Here is a 24828-nt window from a genome sequence, read left to right as displayed (position 1 = left end):
TTACTATGGCAACTCTGTAGGCAGCCTGTAAGTATGAACCGCCATTCTGATTTCAGAGTGCAAAAAACCAAATACTGCAGGGGAAGTAAAAGGAAAGAAATACCACATGCCCTTCATCACATACAAGTATACTCATTTTATTTCATAAATTCATAATTGTATATGTAAAACAGAAACAAGCATTCCACGTTTTCTAAGCAAATTATTTTTCATGCTCAAATAGGTCTTCTTTTTGGTAAACTCATTCTCTTTGTCTGTCCCTAGGTCTCTTTACCTCATAACAACCAAAAATATACTACCAGTTTATCCCACTTGACAAAACATTGCTGTATAAATAGACAACAATATTCATATATGCTATGATGTTGGCAGTCCATGAATAATTTCTTACATTTATAGATATATATCCTAAATGGCATAATATTACCAAATAACCTATTAGCACTTATAAAAACAATCTCTTTTGTATGATTTATCAAACTGTCAATGAAATATTCTTTCAGTTTGGGTAGGTTTTTAATCCCCACTGTTCTTGAGATACTATAAAATATCTGAAAGAGGTAAGGTTTCTAAATTCAGACAGATCAGATCTGGGTTCAAATCCTTATTTTCCACATGTAAGCGGTGCAACCTTGGGAAAGTAACTTAACCTTTGTAACCTTCACTTTCCCCACCTTTAAAGTAGGATAGTACTAGTTATTCCACATGGTAACAATTATCAAATGAGTTAACACATTTAATATACCTAAAAGTTATATTTATTTTCTCCATGGTTGTTTGAAAAGTTTGTACTGATTATTTAGCCTGAAAAGTTCTTTGTAAGCTAAAAAAATTGGTTCTGATTTACCCACTAAGTTAGAATCCAAAAAAATCACCAAATCAATGTGAGCTAGAAAAAGGCAGAAACAAATAATATAGAGCATCTAAATGAGGAAAATATACAAAGGCAGTAATAGTTACTTTAAAGTATTAAAATGACTTTATGTCATAAACATAAAATTTCACCTACCACCTCATCTTCTTCCTTTTTGGCCTCCTTTTCCTTCTCTTCATCATTTTCTTCAGCTGGACCATCTTCATCATCACTACTGGATGATTCAAGGATTTCACTTATATCCATTTTCCAATTATCAGGAACAATTCTAGTTTTTAAGAAGATGCTTGCTTTCTGTAGCCCTAAGAATAAACAGTTATTAGCAACATAGCACACATAGAATAATAGAATTAGCAACACAGAATAATAGAATAACATTCAGAGTCAGAAGATTTGGATCAAATTCAGCTGTCCCTTGTAAAATGATACAGTAGACTTCAATATATCTGAGTCATTATGTTATATTAATGTTTATTATTACTCTAGAAGATACTGTTAAAAAAATTAATGGTAAAACATGAAAAATTTAACTTACTTAAAAATTACAAATAAAATATTTTATCTAGCCATTAAAAAAATAGCCATCAAATAAGAGTAGATATGACCTCTAAACAACAAAAATGGCACCAGAGAATATTCAGTCTTGGTTTAGTCACTATTTGCCATTTAAAGCCACATCATGAAATAATGGAATGAGTCATTCCTATTTTACCTGGTTTAGCAGAGAGCTCAGATTCAGGTAGACTGAGAATATCTACTTCCTTGATATCTTTTCTTGCTATAGAATAACTAATTACAGAGAAGAATAAAGGGAAGGGAAACCATTATTAAATAAAAATGATCACTTAAATAATATTAACACATAGAAAAATATAAACCTCAAAATCAAAATTATTTTGCCTATGTTTTATAAAGACCATGTATGTCCTAATCCTTAATAAAGGGCAGGAGGGCAAAAAACTACTATCTTAATTCTTAAGATTCATATAATCAAAATACACTAATCTGAAGCCCCACAATTATAATACTTTAATCTATGCAACCTTCCTACACACGGTATGGAGTACCTTATACCAGCATGGTATTTTCCTTATAGAAGCCACAATGTCTATTTTGACTTTTGTTATTTCTTAAATTTACTATTCAGTTTAGTTAAAAAAAAATTTAATAGAAGGTAATAGCAAAATATTTTTATCACTGTAAGATATGTTAAATTTTCTAGAGAATTACATCTCTCTCTTTCTAGACACACACACACACACACACACACACTGCTTAATTTAGAAATTAAAGTTTCTAAAAATGTGACTTAATCAGAAAAAAAGTCAAAATAATTATTTTAGTAATATTCTAAGAAAATTCTATGAAAAGTAAATTTCATAGTTCATCATATGAAATAGTATACATAATAAAAATACCAAATTTTTACAATTGAAGAGAAAACCAATACCATGCTTAATGAAACTTTTAAAATATTATTCTCACATATTGTTCAGTTTTTATATAAAATTTTTCAGAAAAAGTAACTTACATTACAAAAAGTAAACCATATTATGTAATGACTTCTCAGTTCATGAAATGATCAGACTTTTAAAAATAAAGCTTGGACTGTGGAAGAGTTTATCACTGTGCTTTCATTTTCTTTCTCCCAATGTAACACTATTAAGTGACTCACAATTTAGAATCGAGAAACGATCGAACTAAACACTGGTCTTTTTTCACTGTGATGTCATCATTACAGCTGGGAGATATTACCTGAAATAAAAAAGAATAACAGATTGGTTCCTAATTTGCCTTGCTAAAAAAACATATAAGTTTTTGAAAAGAATAATTCCGGATCCCCTTCATTTCTCAAATGGATTACCTTTTGTAAGAAATAGTTTCATTGTCAGTAATTTCCATTATAAATGAGCTATTTAAAAAAGAAGGCTGCCTTCTTTTTTATTTTATTTGCTTTTATTATTTCCATTATAAATGAGCTACTTAAAAAAGAAGGCTACCTTTTTATTTATTTTTATTATTTAGTACACTGGTTTTCTAGATATTAAATTTATTCAGTCATAACATTATACAGTGAATAGTTAATACAATATAAATTACAATGTGACCACCACTTCAAAAAATTAGGATTTATTCTAAGCTATGTATTTATTGTCCAAAAAGTAAAACATATGATCCTTGATGAAAATGTGGAATATGATTTTTTTTAAGATTTTATTTATTTAGAGAGAGAGAGAAAGAGAGTATGTGTGAGGTGGAGGAGGGCCATGGGAGTAAGACAGTGAGAGAAAGAATCTCAGGCAGACTCCACGCTGAGCACAAAGCCCAACTCGGAGCTCAATCTTAGGACCCTGAGATCATGACCTGAGCCAAAATCAAGACTCTGAGCCACCCAGGTATTCCAACGTATTATAATGTTTTAAAAATACATTTCAATCAAGAACTGTTTTGAAATCCTGTTTGTTCAAACACCTAGATTCTAAAAAAAACGCTTAAGTTCCCTTTCTTACCAGAGCATTACAAATTTTAGTAATGAAAACAAATCAAAGAAAATCTGAGTAATAACTTTTTTCTTTTTAAAAAGATTTTATTTATTTATTTGACAGAGAGAGAAAGCCAGAGAGAAAAGCAGGGGGTGGAGAGGGAGGGAGAAGCAGGCTCCCCGCTGAGCAGGGAGCCTGATGAGCAGCTTGATCCCTGGACCCTAGGATCATGGCCTAAGGTGAAGGCAGCAGCTTAATGACCAAGCCACCCAGGCATCCCCTAAGAACTTCTTAATTTCTTAACTTTTTTTAAGATTTTATTTATTTATTTGACAGAGAGAGATCAGAAGTAGGCAGAGAGGCAGCCAGAGAGAGAGAGGGAGAAGCAGGCTCTCCATTGATGATGTCGGGCTCAATCCCAGGATCCTGAGATCATGACCTGAGCCGAAGGCAGAGGCTTAACCCACTGAGCCATCCAGGTGCCCCTAATTTCTTAATTTTTAAAAATAACAAATGTCTGGGGCACCTGGGTGGCTCAGTGGGTTAAAGCCTCTGCCCTCGGCTCAGGTCATGATCCCAGGGTCCTGGGATCCAGCCCCACATCGGACTCTCTGCTCAACAGGGAGCCTCCTTCCTCCTCTCTCTCTCTCTCTCTGCCTGCCTCTCTGCCTACTTGTGATCTCTATCTATCAAATAAATAAATAAAATCTTTAAAAAAAAAATAACAAATGTCTTAACATTAGTAAATAGCTAATCACTATATACTTTTTAAAGCACTTAATTTTTAAAAAAAATTAGTCTACTAATAAACTGCTGAAATTTATCTGCTCATTATCATCCCTAACACCAGCTCCTCTGCTACAACCTAGCACTATCCACAGAACTTTATGCAATGATGGAAATGTTCTGTAGGTGCACTGCTAAGCACCTGAATGTGGCTAGTGCAACTTAGAGACTGAATTTTTAATTTTGTTTAATTTTAATTAAGTTACATTTATATTTAGGGGCACCTGGGTGGCTCAGTCAGTTAAGTGACTGCCTTTGGCTCAGGTCATGATCCCAGGCTTCTGGGATCAAACCCTGCACTGGGCTCCTTGGTCAGCAAAGAGCCTGCCTCTCCCTCTGCCTGCCACTCTGCATACTTGTGCTCTCTATCTCCCTGTCAAATAGATAAATAAAATCTTCAAAAAAAAAAAAGTTACATTTAAATTTAAACAGTCATTAGGACTCATGGCTATCATACATATACAGATAATTAAAAATTCTTCACAGTCCTATCGGCTGTTTTAACATCAGATGGCAGTAAATGTTTGTCTGCTAGGTGCTGGTCATTATTAGACTAATAACAGAGTTGTGTCTGTCCTCAAGGTGCTAACAGCATAATGGAGAGGTAAACACAAAAAGAACACCATGGAGGGTAAGTACGGAAATATGAAAACACCTAGGAAGACTCAACCCAACTCAGGAAAGGAAAAGGTATGGCAGCAAAGGCTTAAGGTCAGGTCTTAAAGGATGAGTAGGCACAGAGAGAGCTTAATTACCTCACCTGTGAACCACTAAATTAGCGTCCAAATTGATTCCTGCCATTTCTAGTCTCTCCAACAATCTGGTCAACATACTTCTGTCTCATTAACATTCCAAAATATGCAGCTCAAATGATGTTACTCTTGCAAAATACTATGCAGAATTATGGCCCTCTTCTGCCTAGATCCAAATTATCTTCTCAGTCTTATTTCCTATGATTCCCTTATTTGTGTCCAATATTTAGCTAAATGGGTTCCGAGAGCAAACAGTTCCATGAACAAACTCCTTGCTTCTCTGCTTTTACTTATCTTGTTTCCTCTAAGAAAGTCCTCTAGAAGAGCTTTGTTTAACTAACTTTAAATCCATCAAGGCTCAGTTCAAAAGCAACAGCTTCATGAAGGTGTGTTGGGTTTCCTTTATATAAATGTAATCTCTCAAGACAAGATGTCCTAATGTTGAACATATACTATTGCATATATAGTTACTTGAATTATTCTCTGCATTAAATTATGAAATGATCAAAAATGAGATTGGTGTATTACTTTTATTTTCTACATCACTTGGCAAGCAGTAAGTCTGCTGAGTAAATAAAGGAATTAAAAAAACATGGGGGCACCTGGGTGGCTCAGTGGGTTAAGCCTCTGCTTTCGGCTCAGGTCATGATTCCAGGGTCCTGGGATCAAGCCCCATATTGGCTCTCTGCTCAGCAGGGAGACTGCTTCTCCCTCTCTCTCTCTGCCTGCCTCTCTGCCTAGTTGTGATCTCTGTCTGTCAGATAAGTAAATATTAAAACAAAACAAAACAAAACAAAAAAAAACCTCGTAGCAAATTACAACCTAAATATTCTGAATCCAAACCCATTTACTTATCTGCCTGTGTGACTGAAAGGCTCAAAGGATTTCCAGACTTTTCTTATGTACAGTAAATCTCTTATATATAGCAACTGAACAATGTACTTACATGCACATAAAAACCTCTAAAAAATGGCCTGGGTACTTAAAAGGATCTAATTTGGGACATGCTTTGTGTCAACACTGTTTTTGGAAATATATGTGATATCAAAATTCAAAAAATAAAATTCAGAGAAGGGGCACAGTTATGTTAGAGTGGTTAGGGGAGACTCTGCAGAAAAGGTTGGACTCAAGCTGAATCTTAAGAGAGGAGTAGGAAAAGGAGAAAATGAGAACAAGTATTACCAAGTATTATTGATTCCGCTCATGAAATAATTCTCTTGCCCATCTTTTCTTCTCATATCTTCCTTGAGGAAGCCAAGACTAGATTTCCCTACCAACCCATCAGACTTGCCATTTCCAAAACCTAGGTGTACCATTCCTTTCCCCAATATTCCCTGTTCTACTCTACTGTCTGCACCAAGTTTTAAAAAATATGATAGAAGAGGATGCCTCTGTGGCTCAGTCGGTTAAGTGTCTGCTTTCAGCTCAGGTCGTGATCCTACAGTCCTGGGATCAAGTCCCACATCAGGCTCCCTCTTCAGCGGGAAGCCTGCTTCTCCCTCTATCTGCCACTCCCCCTGCTTGTGCGCACTCTCTCTCTCTCTTTCTCTGGCAAACAAATATTAAAAAAAAAAAATTATGACAGAAGGGTGCCTGGATGGCTCAGTCTGTTAAGTGTCCAACTCCTAAGCTCAGCTCAGGTCTTGATCTTAGGAATCATAAGTTCAAGTCCTGTGTTAGGCTTCATGGAAAAAAAGAAAAAGGACTATACAATCTTTAATAGCTATGTAATCTCTAAATATATATAATTAGATTCTTGAGAACAGTGTGTTACAAAATTCATACTTCTCTCTCTTCTAAGAAATTTAGAGCTGAACTCACTGCATATCCTCAGTAAATACTAATTGATTTGATTTAACGCAAGAGTAAAGGTTTAGAAGAGTTAAGTCTGACATGGAGCAGTTAAGATAGGACCCGAGGACAGAGCTTACACTGAAAATGAGAAACAAACTAAGAGCTGGGATGGCCTCAGATATCCATCTAAAGAATGCAGAATTGGGGGCACCTGGGTGGCTCAGTGGGTTAAGCCTCTGCCTTTGGCTCAGGTCATGATCTCAGGGTCCTGGGATCGAGCCCCACATCGGGCTCTCTGCTCAGCAGGCAGCCTGCTTCCCTCTCTCTCTCTCTGCCCAGTCTCCTTGTGATCTCTTTCTTTCTCTGTCAAATAAATAAAATCTTAAAAAATAAAGAAAGAAAGAAAGAATGCAGAATTGATCCATAAGGCAGTCACTGAATGTTTTGTGGTGGTTTTTTTGGAGAATGGGACTATCATGATTAAATTAGTATATGAAAACTATTTCTCTATAAAAATTGATTCTAGAAAAATATGAATTTAGCAAAAAGGTCAGGAATCAAGTTAAGGGAACTTACGGGTAATTACCATAAAGTGAGTAAAAAATGATAATGGGAATAAGAAGAGACCACTGGACACATTTTGAAGGGAGAGCTGAAAAATCCCAGTAAACAACTTTATAGAAAATTAAAGAAAGAAATAACAAGAGAAGACAGTAAAGTCTGTGGGACCTAAGTAGGACTGCTCAACTCAGCAATGAAGTCCAAATTAAATTTATGTAATACTTTCAAAATATTTTCAATATTTTTAAAAAATCCATGTTAAACATTTGCTTGTTTATTTATTCAAATTTTAACTAGGCTCCACACCAATGTGGGGCTTGAACTCACAACCCTGAGATCAAGAGGTACACGTTTTTACCGAATGAGCCGGCCAGGCACCCCCTTTAACAAATATTTTAAATGGTTAATTAATTCTGCAAAGAAATATGACTTACCAAGGCAGGATACCAATCAGTCTTCTCAGATGTAGATGCCACACTTACAACTTTTCCTAATAATTCATCATTGAGACGTCGCTTATCTTCATCTTCTTCCTCACTACTTTCTTCTTCTTTTTCATCTTCATTACTAAAAGTCAGAATAACTTTATCAGGATCTTCACATAAGCCACTGCTGAGACAGAGTGGTGTGAGTTTAACATGTACAACTCAATTTCTAATGTAGATTACTCCAGAGTAGTAGTTTCTTCATTCTTATTGAAATTGAAGAGATAGATACCTCCCTGGTCCCAAACTAGTCCTGAGCTATCCATGGTAACTCTTGTGTCCACGTTACTAGATAAATCAGGATTTGAACTTTGTTCTTATGCCCACCACCAGCTGGGACAGAAAAGTCTAAAAATGTCACCACAACCTACTTATTGTGCCAGTACATTTTTTTTTTTTAAAAGACTGTCCTTCTACTTTTCATGTATGCGAGGTGCCAGATAATGTAACTCTAATTTCCTAACAGGTTATGAAAAGATCACATTAAGAAACATGTGAGGGTTTAAGTTCACTTACCTAGAAAATAAAATAAGCAGACAAACTCATAGTGAGCAATCTACAAAACTGGCCTATACTCTTCAAAAATGTCAAGGTAATGAAAAGACAAAAAAAAAAAAAAAAAAGCCAAAGAACTTTTCCAGATAAAAGGAGATTTAAGAACCATATAAACTAGGGATGTCTGGGTGACTCAACTGGTTAAGCATCTGCCTGTGACTCAAGTCATCATCTCAGGGTCCTGGGACTAAATCTCATGTTGGGCTCCCTGCTCGGCAAGGAGTCTGCTTCTTCCTCTGCCCCTCACCCCTACTCATGCTCACTCACTCTCTCACTCCGGCTCTGCTCTCTCTCTTTCAAATGAATAAAATCTTAAAAGAAAAAAAAAAAAAAGAACCACATAAACTAAATGTAATGCACGGCCTTGGATTGGATCCTGGATTCAAGGGATGCTTCTAAAGGTTACTATTGGGCCAACTGGCAAATCTGAAATATGGATTATATACTATTAGATAATACTATCCTATTAATGTTAAATTTTCTGAATTTGATAACCATACATTGACTATGTAAGAGAATTTCCTTATTCTTAAAGTTTTTAAAGGTAGGTCTGATGCTTTGCAATACCCTCTCAAGTGGTTTGACCAATTAAAATTATCATTAAATAAAAAAATAATCATATATACCTACAGAGCTGAATGAATAATTCAAATGTTCCAAAAATAATTTAAGTTAATGAATCTAGATGATAAGTATATGAAAGTTTATTGTGTAATTTTTTTTAAAGATTTATTTTTAGACAGTGAAAGAGAGAAAGAAGTGCACAGTGGGGGTAGGGGAAGGAGGACAGGAAGAGAATTCCAAGCAGACTGCCTGCTGAGTGCAGAGTTCAACATGGGGATCAATCTCACAACCCTGAGATCCTGACCTGAGCTGAAACCAAGAGTCAGATGCTCAACTGACTGAGACACCTAGAAGCCCCGAAAGTTTATGTATAATTTTTAAGTCTGAAGTGTTTTTGTGATGAAAAGTTTGAAAAATATATATACTCACTTAAAATAGAAAAAGACATATCAATTAAGGAATGTGGCAAAGTAACTCAAGACAAAATAGCCTTTTTGAAAAAGGCATTGTGATAATTCTTGGACAGAGCAATGGGAATAATTAAGAATAAGATCTGCTTAAGGTAAAATGACTAATATAAGGATACAAGATACGATGGAAAAGTTACCTGAACAATTTTAGCCATCCTAGAAAAGTCATTTGTTTAATGTTCTAAAAACTGTAACATTACTGTATATGAAAACACTCACACAGGAAGAGAGGACCTCCTTCCTCTGTTTGTCTTCTTCGCAATTACTGGAGTTCCAAAATGCTCTGGATTTGTTAAGGGAAGCTGGTCAAGTGTCTACGTAAGAAACAACAGACAAATTAATCAAATTTTGCCTTCGATGTCCGAAGTTACTCAACCCAAAAAGCCTACCAATGGCACCCTACCTCACTCTCAGCAAAATGTCTCTCTCCTTTTAGACAAAGTGAAGTGCGTCTCAGTGTTCTTTCATCACCATCATCAAACACTAAAATAAGCAAGAGATACCAGAGAATTTATGCACACTAAGTAAACATTTCACTGCAGAGAATGCTATTGTTGCTATTTATCTTGGCTTAACATTTTTAAGAATCATTATTTGTTATTTTTCAAAACCTTTTAAAATGTGCATACTATATTTTTCATTCTGTAGCTGCCAAACAGATGCAGGTTAAATGTCTGCCCCCAACTGCTTAGGTGTCTCCATTCATTTGTTCAATGTCTATCACTACAGAACCACCTTCTTTAAACCATTAGCAACCTAGTCAAATCAAGAATTATTATTTTTAATCCTAGAAAATGAGCAAAAACCTGGTTTAAAAAAAAAGCATTATGGGTTGGTTCCCAACAGTTATCAATGAATTATCTCTTACTTCCAGAAAATGTTTGCCTTCTGGTAGTGTTTCTTGGATACTGGACTCTTCTATTTATTTCCATTGATAACTTAACTATAGTAGAAGTACTGGCTGCCAAATTCTAAAGTCCTAAGATTCAACTTTTTTCTTTTGCTAGAAGGGGATGTAAGAAGTTTAGAAATAGGGCACCTGGGTGGCTCAGTCAATTAAGTGTCTACCTTTAGGTAGGGTCATGATACTAGGGTCCTGGGATAGAGCCCCATATCAGGCTCCCTGCTCAGTGGGGGGTTTGCCTCTCCCTCTCCCTCTGCTGTTTGCTCACTCGCTCACTCTCTTTCAAGTAAATAAATAAAATCTTAAAAAAAAAAAAGTTTAGAGGGGCGCCTGGGTGGCTCAGTGGGTTAAGCCTCTGCCTTCGGCTCGGGTCACAGGGTCCTGGGATCAAGCCCCACATTGGGCTCTCCGCTCAGCAGGGAGCCTGCTTCTTTCTCTCTCTCTGCCTGCCTCTCTGCCTACTCGTGATCTCTGTCAAATAAATAAATAAAATCCTAAAAAAAAAATAATTTCGGGGGATGGGGTAAGGAATTTAACATTTTATCACTTTAATTCTCCATATAAGTAGCTTTATTATTTTTATAGGTTTAATATTTCAGAAACGCACTCTTACTTTAACATCTAACATATATAAAATTTATTTTTAAAAAATGCTCTTAGAAGACACCTGATTACCCAGCATTATGAAGAAATAAAATATAAAAAAGATGAGATCCCTACCTCAGATACTTATAATACAAACATCAATTAATATGTGTATATCTTATGAAAATAACATATAATAGGAAGGCATATAGAGACAAAAAATAATTACGTTAAGATTTAATTCCAATACAATTCTAGAGGTTTTTCCATTCTAACAGAGTAAGTTAGTATTAATAAAGGGAAATTCTACATTACTTTAATAATATTTAATCATAAACTTATTTGTTTCATGCTAAGAACTTATGTAAGAGTACTGAACTTCTTCAATATTTATCTACCTCAGTCAATTCTTCTCTTAGACTAAAGACATCTAGTTTAAATTCTCTTACATGCAGGAGACAATGCAGAGAAAATGAAAAGTTCCTGAAAGCACATATTCAAAGAACCATAATGATTCCACAAAAGGAGCTGTTGTTATACACTGTCAACGATGCAGAAATTAATGACCACCTGCAGACACAATGAACAGGATAAAACACAACATCCTCTAACAATTACATTACTAATCTACACTTGATTAACAGTGCTCTAAACATTTGTAACAAAACTATGATTCATATGGTGTCAAGTCTAATAAATAAACCATTTTCCTTTAAAAATCCAAGATCATGAAATTATTGTACCAAATTTAAAATAATTCATGTATTAATATCCCTAAATATATTAAAGAATAAAACCTTAAAAGTTCCAATTTTCCTTAATGCCTACAATATGAAAGATGGTAACAAGAGACACACACATTCGCGCTCAGATGCACACACCTTTAAGTGGAGGTATGAGTAAGGAAAATGAGACTGTAAGACCAATGAATAATATTAAAATTATGCAATAAGATGTTTTTCATTGTTTCATTGTTAATCAGTGGCAGCTGCAAATCAAATGTTCTGATGAAAAATTTCCAAAATTTTTTGAACATTTTATTTATTTGAGAGAAAGAGAGAGCAGGAACAGAGGGAGAGGGAGAAGCAAGCTCACTGAGCAGGGAGCCCAACATGGGGCTTGATCCCAAGGTTCCGGGATCACGGCCTGAGCCAAAGGCAGATGCTTAACTGACTGAGCACCCAGATGCCCTCTGATGAAAAATCCAGTATCTTTAGCTCTTGCTTTTTTTAAAAAAATCACTTCAAAATAGATCAGATTTTTGAAGGAAAAAATGCATTTCACTTCAACATACTTTAATGGGTAGAAATAATGTAAGAACAAAAAGAACTTCCCTAAAGGGAATTGTAGTACCAATAACAATTTCAGTTTTACACAGGAATACTTACAACTTTGATTAGAACAAAGAGAAACAGTTAATTTATTTTTAACTCCTTTAAACATACAAGGCATGTATTTAAGTACTATATACAAGTCTGAAAAGCTCTATAAACCATTCAAGATTTCCTGAAAGATGGAAAAGTCAACATCATAGTGAAACTATTAGTCATGACATCCCTGATTATAAAAATCATGAGGAAGTTCCATCTATAAAAACTTCCTCTAGAACTTTCGTGTTAGAAGTATCATCTAAAGACACCAAATTTGCAGGCCACTGAGGAATGACTCTGGCAAGAGCAAATAATTAACTGGTGTAGATAGAAAAATACAGCTCTTTTTAGTTCAAGATGTATACTACAGTATGCTAAGAGAAAAAATTCAGACTACAAGGATTTAGTAATTCTATGAAAATGTTTTATACTAGTCAAACTGGCATCTGAATGGACTACTGAGGCTAAAGAGTATAAACACAGTATCTCTGGGGGCGCCTGGGTGGCTCAATCAGTTAGGTATCTGCCTTCAGCTCAGGTCATGATCTCGGAGACCTAGGACTCCCAAGGTTGCGCTCCTGCTCAGTGGGAAGTCTGCATCTCCCTCTCCCTCAGCCCCTTCCAAACACTCATGTGCTCTCTCTCAAATAAATATATAATTTTTAAAAAAGTGATACCTCTATTACTATGTTACTATAAATACTGAAACATAATTTTAGAAAAAAGACAAAGCTAAGTCTCTCTCAATAATGTCGCTCATACTAGACAAAACAATGCCTATGCAAACAAATACACAAACCCTAACTCTAAACTGTTAAAAGAAACAAAAGCAACAGGGATCTATTTACTAAATACAAAAGCTCTACCTGTGATCACAGCACTGTTAGATGCTGGAGGATAGTAAGATAACAACAGTAAATTAACTTTATCTCTCCAAAGATATAATTAGTTATCACTTAATAAGTTTCTATCATGTACTAATCCTCACAACAGCCTCTGCAAGGTAGGAATCACTACCTTCCTTTTATAAAGAAACTGAGAATCTGAAAGCTACAGTTTTGTTAAGGCAGATCAAAATAGACATGAAGCAGAGGCATAAAAATGAAACACAGGAAAATAAGTCAAGAATCTGACTTCACAAAAATATTATTATAGCTGTGTATAGTAGTTACAATTAGTAAATATTTTTATATCTACATTTACAATATTAAGAAAATTATTTCACATAATGGAATAAAACTTTAAAATTACATACCTTAGGTATAACCAATAGTTCTGTTACATAAAATCATCTGTGATACAGAAGTCCCTCTGCAGCCAAGATCAAAAACTTCAGAAATCAAGAAACTTAAGAAATTAGCACTCCAATGTATAATGAAATTGACAAAGTATCACGGGAATGCTAATTCTTATGGAAGGCCATTTAAACATAGATTAAAGCGTATCACAGGAATGCATAGGCTTCTTTTGGCTTAGTACTTCTTTTCTTAGTGATTTTCTAGTCAGTGGAATAAACACCGGTTTTTGAAAACATTCATGATCGATGTTGGTAATAAAAAAAACTTGTCATAAGAGGTTCTAACTAAATTAAAAAGCCTTATAAGCCAGCAGCACAAGCTACAAAAATCAGTCCATTCACCAGTTTAATCTAAACCTCCTCTACTCCATTAACTAAAATTTCCATGAGATCTGATCCAACTGACATGCAAAACAGTAATCACAAGACATGAAAAAATCCTGAGTCTTAAAAAGCATTTGTCGCAAAAATATATAAATAATCAAATAGATTTTTATTTTTTCAATTTTAGAGAGAGAGACAGAGCGCATGCAATAGCATGAAGGGGGAAGTAGAGAGAGAATCTCAAGCAGACTTCATGCTGAGTGCAGAGACCAACACGGAACTCAATCTCAGGACCCCGAAGATTCTGACCCGAGCTGAAACCAAGAGTTAGATACTTAACCGAATGACCCACTGAGGTGCCCCATTATCAAATAGATTTTAGTGTAAAATTTGATACATTACATATTTGTATATATGCATTTTATATGTAAATTATTAAATAACAATTCTGTCCTTTACATTTTCCTATTTTTCAAGTACACTGTTATTTTTATATTCCAATAAGGCGAAAGAAGAATAGTTTTAGAATGTCCTATTGACAACTGTATTTACCAGGAGTTAATGGCAACATTCAAGTGAAGATACAAATTCCAATCCTAATTTTGATACCTTTTGAATGACTAGACAGGTTACACATTTCCATACATTACACATATCTTTCAGGCAAAGATAAGAACTGCCAAATGAATAAATTATGGTAGGAAACACTGTTTTATGATAGGAAGAGGGACTATTTCTGAGGCTCAAAGAAACAAACAAAAAAAAATCCATAAACTGGAGCTGTTTATTATTCAATATTAGAGGGCAAGGTGTTGTAAGATTTTTTTTAAAATTAGGTTATATTAGCCAATTAAAAATTGGCTATTCAACTATAACAGAAAGAAAACCCTAAGTATGTAAGATATTATCAGACTCATCAGATAATTTTTGATCACCAATGATCACAACTCTTATTTGATCCAAACCAGCAGCATGGTATCCTCTTTTCTTTTGTTTCTAATAGTCAAATTTTGAGATCACTTAAAATTAAAAAATGATATGGAAATCATTAATACTTTGTGTAACTTTCTGATTCTTAGTTAATACTTTACTAGAAAGTAAAAAACAAGAAAATTTTCAGAAAAAAGGAATTAAAGATAGTAGTCACTCAAATAAAGAAAAATATAGAACATTCATGATCTGTGAGAGAGGACACATTTTATTTTGCCATCTTTTAGGCTCATTATGCGCTCATCATTCTTCATATGGGCTACATCCTTCAGGACCGAAATATTCTTTAGGGCAGAATGCTTTATTAAACATACTTAAGTGAACCATGCTTTTTAACATCTTTAATTTTTTAGGTCACTTGCTGTCATTATGCAGATGCAAAAACACTTAAATATTTTGAATTTTTCTCCTGAATAAGTCTCTGTTTTTCCAAGTACTGACTATTTTACTAAATGCGTACTACCTGCATTAAGTTCACCCAATGTAATTAGAAAAAGAAGATTCTTGGGTTGCCATCCCAGGACCTAGTAAACTGAAGAGATTTGACGTTCTCAAATCCTCATTTTTTAAAACAAGCACCAAGTGATTCTTATGTACACTAATGCTTGATACATGAATTACATGCAATTAAGATTCTACACTCTTTCAGAACAAGAATTATACAATTTCTTCTGTAATTACCCATCATAGAAAATCACCACAGAGAATGCTCACTAGCAACTAGCTTTTAGAAATGCTAAAATGCCATTCATAAGAGGATAAAGATCTGTTATTCTGGAGAGCAGAAGCCCAAAATGTGAAAACCTGAAAAGTATCGCTTCTGCAGAAGCATAAGCATTATATCAGTAAAACTTCACAAGTACTGTCAATGAAGCCTCGATATTAAGCACCAAATAGGATGCAATATTAGTATTTGAATATGCATCATATAATCTTGCATAATTTTGCATATATGAATGCCTGTAATTTTAGCACTGGTTTAATATAGTAAAATTGTATTTACTTGATCTCTAAGTGTTAGGATTAAACTTAGTTTTAAATCTCTAACAACTATCAACAGCCACAACTAAGCTACCTAAAAATAAGTAGTTCAGAACACCAGCACTGTTGTGAACCAACATCAATTTCTAGGAGGTTCAAGAAGAACAAAAATGGTTAGAAAATAGTAGTTACATAGAACAAATTGTTACTGCTAATAAAAACTGCAGAGTTAAGTCCTAGGAAGAACAATTTTTAACCAAAGCATGTACTTCACAGCTCTGAGCATCACCGGAAGATGAATGATTTTTACCCAAAGCAAAAATTCAAGTAAACTAAAAGTAAACCTATAGGATCATTTATTTTCCTTCTTTAAGGAAACCACACCATAATTACATCACTTATACCAGGACATAAATGTAAAAACCAAACAATGGTATAGATGTTCAGTGTAAAACAAAGGACTGGATTATTATCCACGGGAGTGTGTAGTTTCAATGTACTGAGAAGAGATTTGGAAATGTTAATCATTGTTATTTTTATCAACATAATGACAGCAACTATGTAACTACTACATTTAGGTTTTAGTTTACATGTAGTAAGACACTTGTTGCTACTCACAACAATAAAGTTTTTTATAGCCAGTATAAGCTTATGCATGGAATGTTAAGTATGCATTCTCATTAGTAGCACATGTATCTTTCCTGAAAGGTGTATGGAGACTTGACTGGATCAAAAAATCAAAAATTAAGCTATGATCAGCTAGACTTGAATCTACTCTGATTAGAATTTTTTTTAGGCTTTAAATTCTGTGGTAACATCTGTATTACCCTTATGTAAAACAGGCAGCAATACAATAAAAGATTGCAACTGTACAATCTTGACTGTAATTACAGGAAAAGTAAAAAAATCTGATTAGTTATAATACTAACTTGTATCAACCTTCTAATAGAAGAAAATAACCATATAACTTAACTTTCTTAAAAAGAAATAATCTAGGTAGCCTAAAAAAGAAGTACATTATTGGATGAAATAGTACCAAGTGACCAAAGAGGTAATTATTTTTGTTGCCAGCAGGTGTCATTAAAATTTTAACAACTTGTATCAAGTAAACTGACAGTAAAGAATACATATTTCTCTATCAACATAATTTAGTGTATTTACAAAATATAGGTATATGCAATCCCAAATTAAATTCTATGTATTAAATTAACTACTTACCCACAGTGTACCAACTAGCATCTGTCAACTTGCTGATAATAGCCTCCTGAAAGGATCCATCAGATGTCCTTGTTTCAACAATAGCTCCAACCTAAAACCCAGTATCAAAATTTTATTACCAAATTTAAATAAACCAAATCATTCCCACCAACTATATGACCTGGGTTAAAAAGAAAAATATACCTATGATAATTCTAGTTCACACTGACTTAGATCTTTATCATTTATAGTGCTCATGTATTTATCATGCAATTTGAACCTCAAAATGCTTTGACACACGTAAGGTTATTATCACCCTTATTTTACACATTGAATACTGTGGCTCAGATGAGAAGACAAGAACCCAGTCTCTTAAGTCTTACTTCAGAGCTTTTATACCACATCACATTGCCTTCAAGGAAACTGTGGAATGCAAGAACCAGAAAACCATCACAAAAAGTAGCTTCAATTTTCTTTCACAGAAATACTGAATATTGGATTCAGCATTCGTCTTTAAGGGACCTTTAAGATAAAGGTTCACCTGGAGAGAGGGATGGACCAGTTGACCTTCTTTCAGCTTCCATATCAGATATATCAGATATATGAGATATTAACCAAAGTGGTACTCTGACATAACAAAGATTTATTACATCAACAAATGGCCAGAAATGGATGGAAAACACAATATAGGTATCCACTAAATTGAATTATGAAGTAAATATACTTTACTTGAAACATTAGAACAAAAAAAGATTCCAATTTATGATACTAGTATATTACTTAGCAGGCTAAATATCTCTGATGACAATGCTAAGATAATCCAAGAGACCAAACCAAAAGGTGGCTGAAAACTCATGTCTATATATACTAAATTACCCTCTGGTAAGATAACTTATCTTTCTAAAATAAGGATACAGCCAGTGTAATATAATTAATACTAACTCTATTAACACTTTATTTGTATTTTTATTTTCTGATTAACATTCTTATAAATTTTAAAACTATGAAAGTAAAATTCAGTAACTGACCATATGTATTTGTTAATTATCATTACAGACTTTAAACTGCAGAACATACGTACTCTTTTTTTTTTTTTTTTAAGATTTTTATTTATTTATTTGACAGAGATTACAAGTAGGCAGAGAGGCAGGCAGAGAGAGGAGGAAGCAGGCTCTCTGCTGAGCAGAGAGCCCGATGTGGGGCTCGATCCCAGGACCCTGGGATCATGACCTGAGCCAAAGGCAGAGGCTTTAACCCACTGAGCCACCCAGGCGCCCCAGAACATACGTACTCTTAAAGGACCCTTTACTTGGTCATCTTGCACCAACTGTGTAGTATTATCCTGTTTCAAGAGTACCTGGAAAACATTTTTTGCACAATAATTTGCATATTACTTTTAAAACAACATGTTTATGAAGTCTGAAGTATTTAATCTACATGTTCTTACCATCCTGGGCTTACTCCTGTTCTACTTACTTATTACATTGTCTTATATTTGTGTTTATTGTCTCCCTCATTAACTGTGAGTTCCTTGAGGGCTAGAATCCTCCTTCACCATTATATCCTCAGCAGTTAACAAATGTCAGTGCATATTACAGGCACTTCATAAATGTTTGCTGAATTAATGAACTATGTAAGATTTATAATTTGTAGTGATTATTGTAAAAGTTTAAAACTGCCTTCTTTTTTATGCAGTTATAAAAGGTTCTGTCACAAAGTATATAAAAAACGGTATCAAACTTTTATTGCCCAAATTCAAGGTAAATTAAAACCAGAACACCATTGGTCATTTATAAAGTAAACTTAAATAATCATGATAGGTAGTTCAGTGACAAATAAGAACTTTTTTACTATAAATCCTCCCAAATATACAGTGTAATAATCATGCACACAGAGCAAGTACTCAAAATATGAAAACTGATATTCCCTATAATGTATAACACGTCCTCCCCAATCACTGTACCGATTTTACATAAATATATCAAGAGCCACAATATTAACAGAAAGTTTAAATTCTCAACGAAATCCAAGTAAATATTCAGTAATCAAATCCCATATAGCTGACACAATAAAAAAGGCCAATGGAAACGAATAAACGTCAAATGCTATTGTAACAATTCCTGAAGAAAAATTTCATCAGATCAAAATTTAAAAAGATCTCTCTTAATAATCACAGATAAATCTATGTATCTGCCACACAAATCATATTCTTCTAGTTTAATGGTTCTCAAACTTAACATGCAGCAGAAACACTTGAAGGACTTGTTAAAATACAATCACTGGACCTTAGTCACAGAGTTTCTGACTTAGTAGGTCTGGGATCTAGGCCTGAACATTTGCACTTCCAGCAAGTTCCCAGATAAGGATGATGCTGCTGGTCCAAGGCCACACTCTGAGAATAACTGCTCCAGGTCATTTACTCATTCAGCATATTTTGAGTGCCCTACTATGTATAGTGCCCTACTATGTATCAAGCACTACTCTAGTGTTGAGGACAGAACAAGTCTAACATGTCCTCTTTTTATGGTGCTTAATTCTTGTAAGAAAAGATCAGATATGGAAGTGAAAAGCAAACTGCAAAACTGAAAGTACAACATGATCCAACAACAACAACAACAATAATACTGTTATGGTAGGCACTGCACAGTATTTGCCAGGCCATACTGAATCTCTCTGGAGTAGTATCGAAGAGGACATTCATGCACTTTATTACACAGCTCTATAATGTTAAAAATGTTTATAACATGGATTACACTTGTAATTTAAGTAAGATTATTAAAAACATTTATATAGGAAAGCTACTGAACGGAAACACAAAAATGTTAATAGTAGTTTCTGAGAGGTAAGCTATGGGTATTAATCCTTTGGTACTTTTCTGTATTTCCAAATATTGCACAGGAATAATGTGGTGACTTTTTTTCTGGTCATAAAAGCATCCTAAAAATAAAATTCTTAAGTCATTTTTAACAATGTCTTAAAAACAATTTCAACTATATTATTTTTCCTAATCATTTGACATCGTCTCTACCTGAACATTATGAAAGAGAAGAAAATAGATCACAGCCTAAGTAAACATGCCACAACAGCAGAGAGCCAAATATAAGTCTCATAAACATTGTATTTTCAGAGAAGCATTTTGGAATAACTTCTCATTTTGAGTTCCTTATTTTGTAATTTTTAATACGCTTTTCCTATAGTTTTGTATACAACAGTCCTTTCACATAAAAATGACTCAATAAAATGCTGATTTGCAGTGTCCCCATCCCGAATTCTCTTCAATACAGGTTGCATTTAAATTTTTTTTTTTTTTTTTAGGTTGTATTTAAATTTAAAAAAAAAAAAAAAAATTACCTTAACTTTTACCAGCCTTTTCACAGTCTTAATTTTTGCCTCACAGAAGGCACCTCGGTACTTGGCACTGACATCAGTTCCCACTGTCAGATAGGCAGGCTCATCCGCCGCCTGATGGAAGAACATAAAATGTGAATGTCACTACTATTCTCCCCTACTCCAACCTCAAACCTCATTCATTAAAAGGTTCTATATTTAAAGTAGTAAGAATATTAATATTATAGTTTATTAATGTCATTAATAATTTGAAAAATACTCCTAAAGCAAACAATTACATTCCTTTACTACTATAAACTATGTCCTGACAACAAAACATTTTAAGTTTTAACTGAGAAGTTTCAGTAAGGTCATATGATCATGTTTTTTCCTCCAGATACAAAATGTTTCAACAATTCTACAATTTATTTAAGAAATGAACATATTTAAAAAGAAAACAAAAAACAAGGGCACCTGGCTGGCTCAGTCAGTAGAGCATATGGCTCTTGATTTCTGGGTGGTGAGTTTACACCCCATGATGGGTACAGAGCTTACTTAAAAAAATAATAATAAAGTTCAAAATACCAAAAAACAGGCTCCTGGGTGGATCAATAGGTTGGGCGACTGCCTTTGGTTCAGGTCATGATCCTGGAGTCCCAGAATCAAGTCCTGCATCTGGCTCCCTGCTCGGCAAGGGAGTCTGCTTCTCCCTCTGACACTCCCCACTCTCATGCTCTCTCTCTCTCTCTCTCATTTTCTCTCTTTCAGATAAATAAATAAAATCTTTTTTTTAAATGTTAAAAAAAAAAAAACCTCCCAAACCAGAAAAGGTATATTCACACCAAGTGCCTCATAAAACTTTTAAGTTATTTAATTATGGCCTGAAAGTTTTGTTTTCAAATTAGAAGAAATACTGCTATTAAGATTAATGCTAACAATATGTAGTTAAATGTTTATTAACACAGCTACATTAAAGCAGTATCTTTTTGGTAGCAGTATAACCGCATAGATAAGAAATGAAGCCAATCCCTTCCATAAGGAGAGCATTACTTGTGGGAATCATTGGCTAAAATCTACATTTAAAAAAATCTAGTCTAAATTCAGCTGATAAATGCAGATATATGAACTAATGGCTCAAAACTTGGGGCTGTACGTAGTTATTACCCTAATCTTCCTGGTATATTAAAAAAATAAGCTTTACTAAAAAACTTCTACTTTTAGCAAATGGCCATATCAGAATGATACATTGAAAGATGTGCGAAATTTCATTCTGCCATTCATTTTAATTTGCAGTAACAGAATGATTATTATTCTAAGTCTGTCACTTTATGTATTTCTTTTCAAAAACTAAATGTATTCATATAGACTCGATTCAATATTGCTAAGCACAAAGGTAACAGTGTACACTTCAGAAATAACACTTGCAAGCAGAAATGATTTTTCCTTTTCCAGTAAGTTTTCCCAAGTAACATTAAAGAAGGTAATGTGTCATTTCCAAAAGATAAGAAGAGAAAGTTTGGGGAAATGCTATATTGCAGAATTTAATACAATGAAACAGTAAATGAGTAAGTAATCAAGTACCTTTTAAAGTCAGTGCATTTACAAATAATGAAAACTGAAGAGGAACACTGGCAAATAAATATCTAACTTGAAATATTAAAAGCCACTGTACTACATAATGCTGTAACTTCCTTTCCCTTTAAATATCACATACGATGTGTGCACTATTAGCTATCAGAAGAATGTATTTTGGTTTTAAAATGTTTACTATAATGACTGAACTAAAACATTAGTTTCAGTTCACCTTCAAATATTTTAGCTACAGAAATTTTCACAGAAGAAATGACCTCTCCTTTACACAATGCACATATTCCTTCCTTAGAAAATCACACTGGCACTGTGGAAGAAAAAAAAAATGTCAAAAAAATCCCCCAAAGAACCAAAACAGGACAAAAGCTTTACTTCTGCAAAGGTTGCTGCCAACACAGGAAGTGTTTAAAAATACTAGCCCAATGGACAACAATGGAAAGGCTGCACCAGCCTTTCCAAAGTGCTAACTGCTTCAGAGAGGAGCCGGACTGACTGCATTAGGCACAATGATCATTTCTCACCCTTTCAACACGTCCTCATTTTCAGAAAGCGCTGCTTAGTAGAGGAATCAATTTTGAGTAGAAAAAAAAAAAAATGACATTCCACAGCACTAGCCTCACGACAAGCAGTGTCCAGGGCACGAGGTTCGGAGCAGCGCTGACTCCACTTACCTTCATTTTTACTGGTGATCTGTGGGGTTCCAGCTCAACGAGCTATCTTCTCCGTCACTAGAAGCACGGGGAAGGGAAAGACAGGCACAGAATCAGTCAACAGAGGGGAGCGACCCAAGGAAAGAAAGTAAACAAACGCCAGCGGGGAGGGGCAGAACCCTCACCCGCGAAGGATAAGATCCCCCGGGGGGGCAGCCAGGACGCAGGAGCTGAGGAAACAGCGAGAACCCCTCGGGCGCCAAAGGGCAGCTCGTTCCTCCCTGGAGTTCGCCAGCGGCCCACCGCGCCCCCGCCTCGCTCGTCACTTTGACCCGAAATGCCCAACTCGGAGCCCCAGGACCGAGCGCTCCGGAGAAGGGCAGGGCGCCGTGTGGGCTTCCCCAGGTCCCCCCCAGGCAGGGTCGCCAAGCTTTCTCTCAGCCGCCCCCCTCAGATACCCCGACTTCGGCCCGCGCCCCGCCTCCGCCGCTCGGCCCCCTCGGCCCGCCCCGGGCCCGCGGTGGCGGCAGCGGAGTGTCACGGCGCCATTGCTCTCCTTCCTCCGCTCTGCACCATGTCAGAAAGGAGAAGCGCTTCTTCACGGATGGGGCAGGGGCCGCGGCCTTCAGCCCGGAGGCGCGAGAGTGAGGGGAGACCCGCGCAAGGGAGGGGGCTGAGGGGGGGCGGAGAGGAGGAGGGGAGGTGGCCCGGAGAGGGTGTGGGAGGGGAGGGGAGCCGCACAGCGGCAGCCGCCGCCTCCTCCCCGCGCCCGCCTCAACTTTTTGTACAGCCCAGAGAGGTACCTGCCCCCGGCCCTTCGGGTCCTGCCACGGACTCCACAGGGGAGGACGTGCCGCGGAGTTGGGGACCGACTCCCCCAAGCAGCCCGCTCCTCACCGCGCGGAAGCAAACTTAGCGGCGCGGCCAGCCCCACAGCCATTTTCCTGGGGAAGCCGCCGAGGAGGTGGCTGCGGCGGCGGTTCCTGCAGTTGCTGCCGCTGCCCCACGACTTGCCCCTTCGCCTGCGCTCGCCGCACCGCTTGCCCAGCACCCCCTCCCCACCTCCGAAGCTTCCAACTGCACCGGGACCCCGGGCAGCAGCACGAGCTGCTACTGCCGCTTCGTCCACTCAGTATCCCCCACTTCCCTTCTCCCCACCTACCAACTGCGGGTGAAGTGCGCGCTGTCAGCTCCCGAGTCCTCCGCCCCACTGACCCCCGTGGGCCCCCGTCCGGGCAGCACCACTCCCGGCCGTGGCGGCAGTTCCTGCGCCCGGTTCCCCACTCGCCCGATTTACTGCCACAATCCACCAAATAACAAGCTGTTGAGCAGACTCGCTTCTACACGAACTCCTATTGGCTGCTCATGACGCCGAAGAGCTTCGGATTGGAGCTCGCTACCTGCCGTCCTCATTGGATGTAGCTGTGAAACTTCACGGATTGGTGCGAAAAACAGCAGGTAGGACATCTTCCACTTATGATTGGCTGTTTCCGAAGGCTAACGTTACTGGAGAATCGGGTATTGAGTAAGCAGGTCCTGAAAAATGATTGGTTGATACGACTCCGGATGTGCTTGAGCGAGCACTGATTGGTAAATCGAGGGGTCAGGAAGAGCAGTTCGGCACGAGGATTGGCGGCGAAGTGTCCCATGGAAACCGAACCCGGAGCTGCGGCCAGGATTTGGACGGGGGCGGGGCAGGGTCTTTCCAAGGCGCCTGCGCTAAACCGGCTTCTCGGCGCCATTTTGTCTGAGCGGTGGTGGTCGCAGCTCTATCGCATTTTATGTTTCTGGCGAGAGGAGAGCCGGGGCGTTTTCCTGTAGCTTCATTTTAGTGCGGCACCTGTCCGCCGTTCACTCCGGGACAGCACCTTCTGAAGGTTGGAGGAGTCGGGGACGTGTCAAAAAGGTCGGTTGGAAGCTGTGGATGTCCGAGGGACTGGGGGATGGCGCAGCTTTAGAGGCACCGGCACCGGAAGTGGAAGGGCCGCGCGGCGGCCATGGCAAAGTAAGGTCTCCCTGCGGTGGGGTGGGGAGCGGGGAGGCGGGCGGGTTGAAAGGGGGCGAGGCTTTCTCTCCCGCCGCGAGAGAGAAAGGGGCGGAGGAGATGTGCAGGTCTCTCCGGCCGGGTCCTTTGCATGCCTTTCCAGAGATTTTCTGGAGTCTGCTTTCCGATCAGTTCTTCCTCCCTTTGGAAGTGCGTTTCAGGAGCTTGTCATATCTTCCAGCCAAGTGCCACCTGCTGTGGGCGCCTCCTTAATTAACGCGGGGAAGGCCAAGTTGCTTACACCC

The 24828-nt window shown here is 36.9% G+C and overlaps 1 protein-coding gene and 1 long non-coding RNA gene across 13 annotated transcripts in view; one reads left to right on the top strand and one right to left on the bottom strand.

Moving 5' to 3' along the window:
• ARID4A (AT-rich interaction domain 4A) overlaps positions 1–23814 on the bottom strand; it is a 65224-nt gene extending 41410 nt beyond the window's left edge. For 3 of the 8 annotated variants that reach the window (XM_032344332.1, XM_032344338.1, XM_032344335.1), the window contains exons 1-11: positions 23702–23814; positions 22561–22617; positions 20324–20434; positions 18264–18329; positions 16994–17084; positions 9728–9807; positions 9544–9638; positions 7685–7859; positions 2550–2629; positions 1587–1663; positions 1010–1176 (exon numbers count right to left, since the gene is read on the bottom strand). In XM_032344332.1, coding sequence (XP_032200223.1) covers positions 1010–1176; positions 1587–1663; positions 2550–2629; positions 7685–7859; positions 9544–9638; positions 9728–9807; positions 16994–17084; positions 18264–18329; positions 20324–20434; positions 22561–22566 — 948 coding nt within the window. In that variant the 5' untranslated portion in view covers positions 22567–22617; positions 23702–23814. The other 5 variants (XM_032344336.1, XM_032344337.1, XM_032344339.1 and 2 more) reach the window with 3 other exon arrangements.
• Positions 23815–24232: 418 nt separating this feature from the next.
• Positions 24233–24828, top strand: part of LOC116591447 — a 41263-nt gene continuing 40667 nt past the window's right edge. For 3 of the 5 annotated variants that reach the window (XR_004286009.1, XR_004286006.1, XR_004286005.1), the window contains exon 1: positions 24243–24544. This is a non-coding gene — a long non-coding RNA (uncharacterized LOC116591447). Of the gene's footprint in view, positions 24545–24828 lie in introns of all 5 variants that reach the window. The other 2 variants (XR_004286008.1, XR_004286007.1) reach the window with 2 other exon arrangements.

This window comes from Mustela erminea, chromosome 5 (assembly GCF_009829155.1).
Source record: "Mustela erminea isolate mMusErm1 chromosome 5, mMusErm1.Pri, whole genome shotgun sequence".
In the NCBI taxonomy this organism is placed as follows: Eukaryota; Metazoa; Chordata; class Mammalia; order Carnivora; family Mustelidae; genus Mustela; species Mustela erminea.
This window is presented reverse-complemented; position numbering and strand designations above follow the sequence as displayed.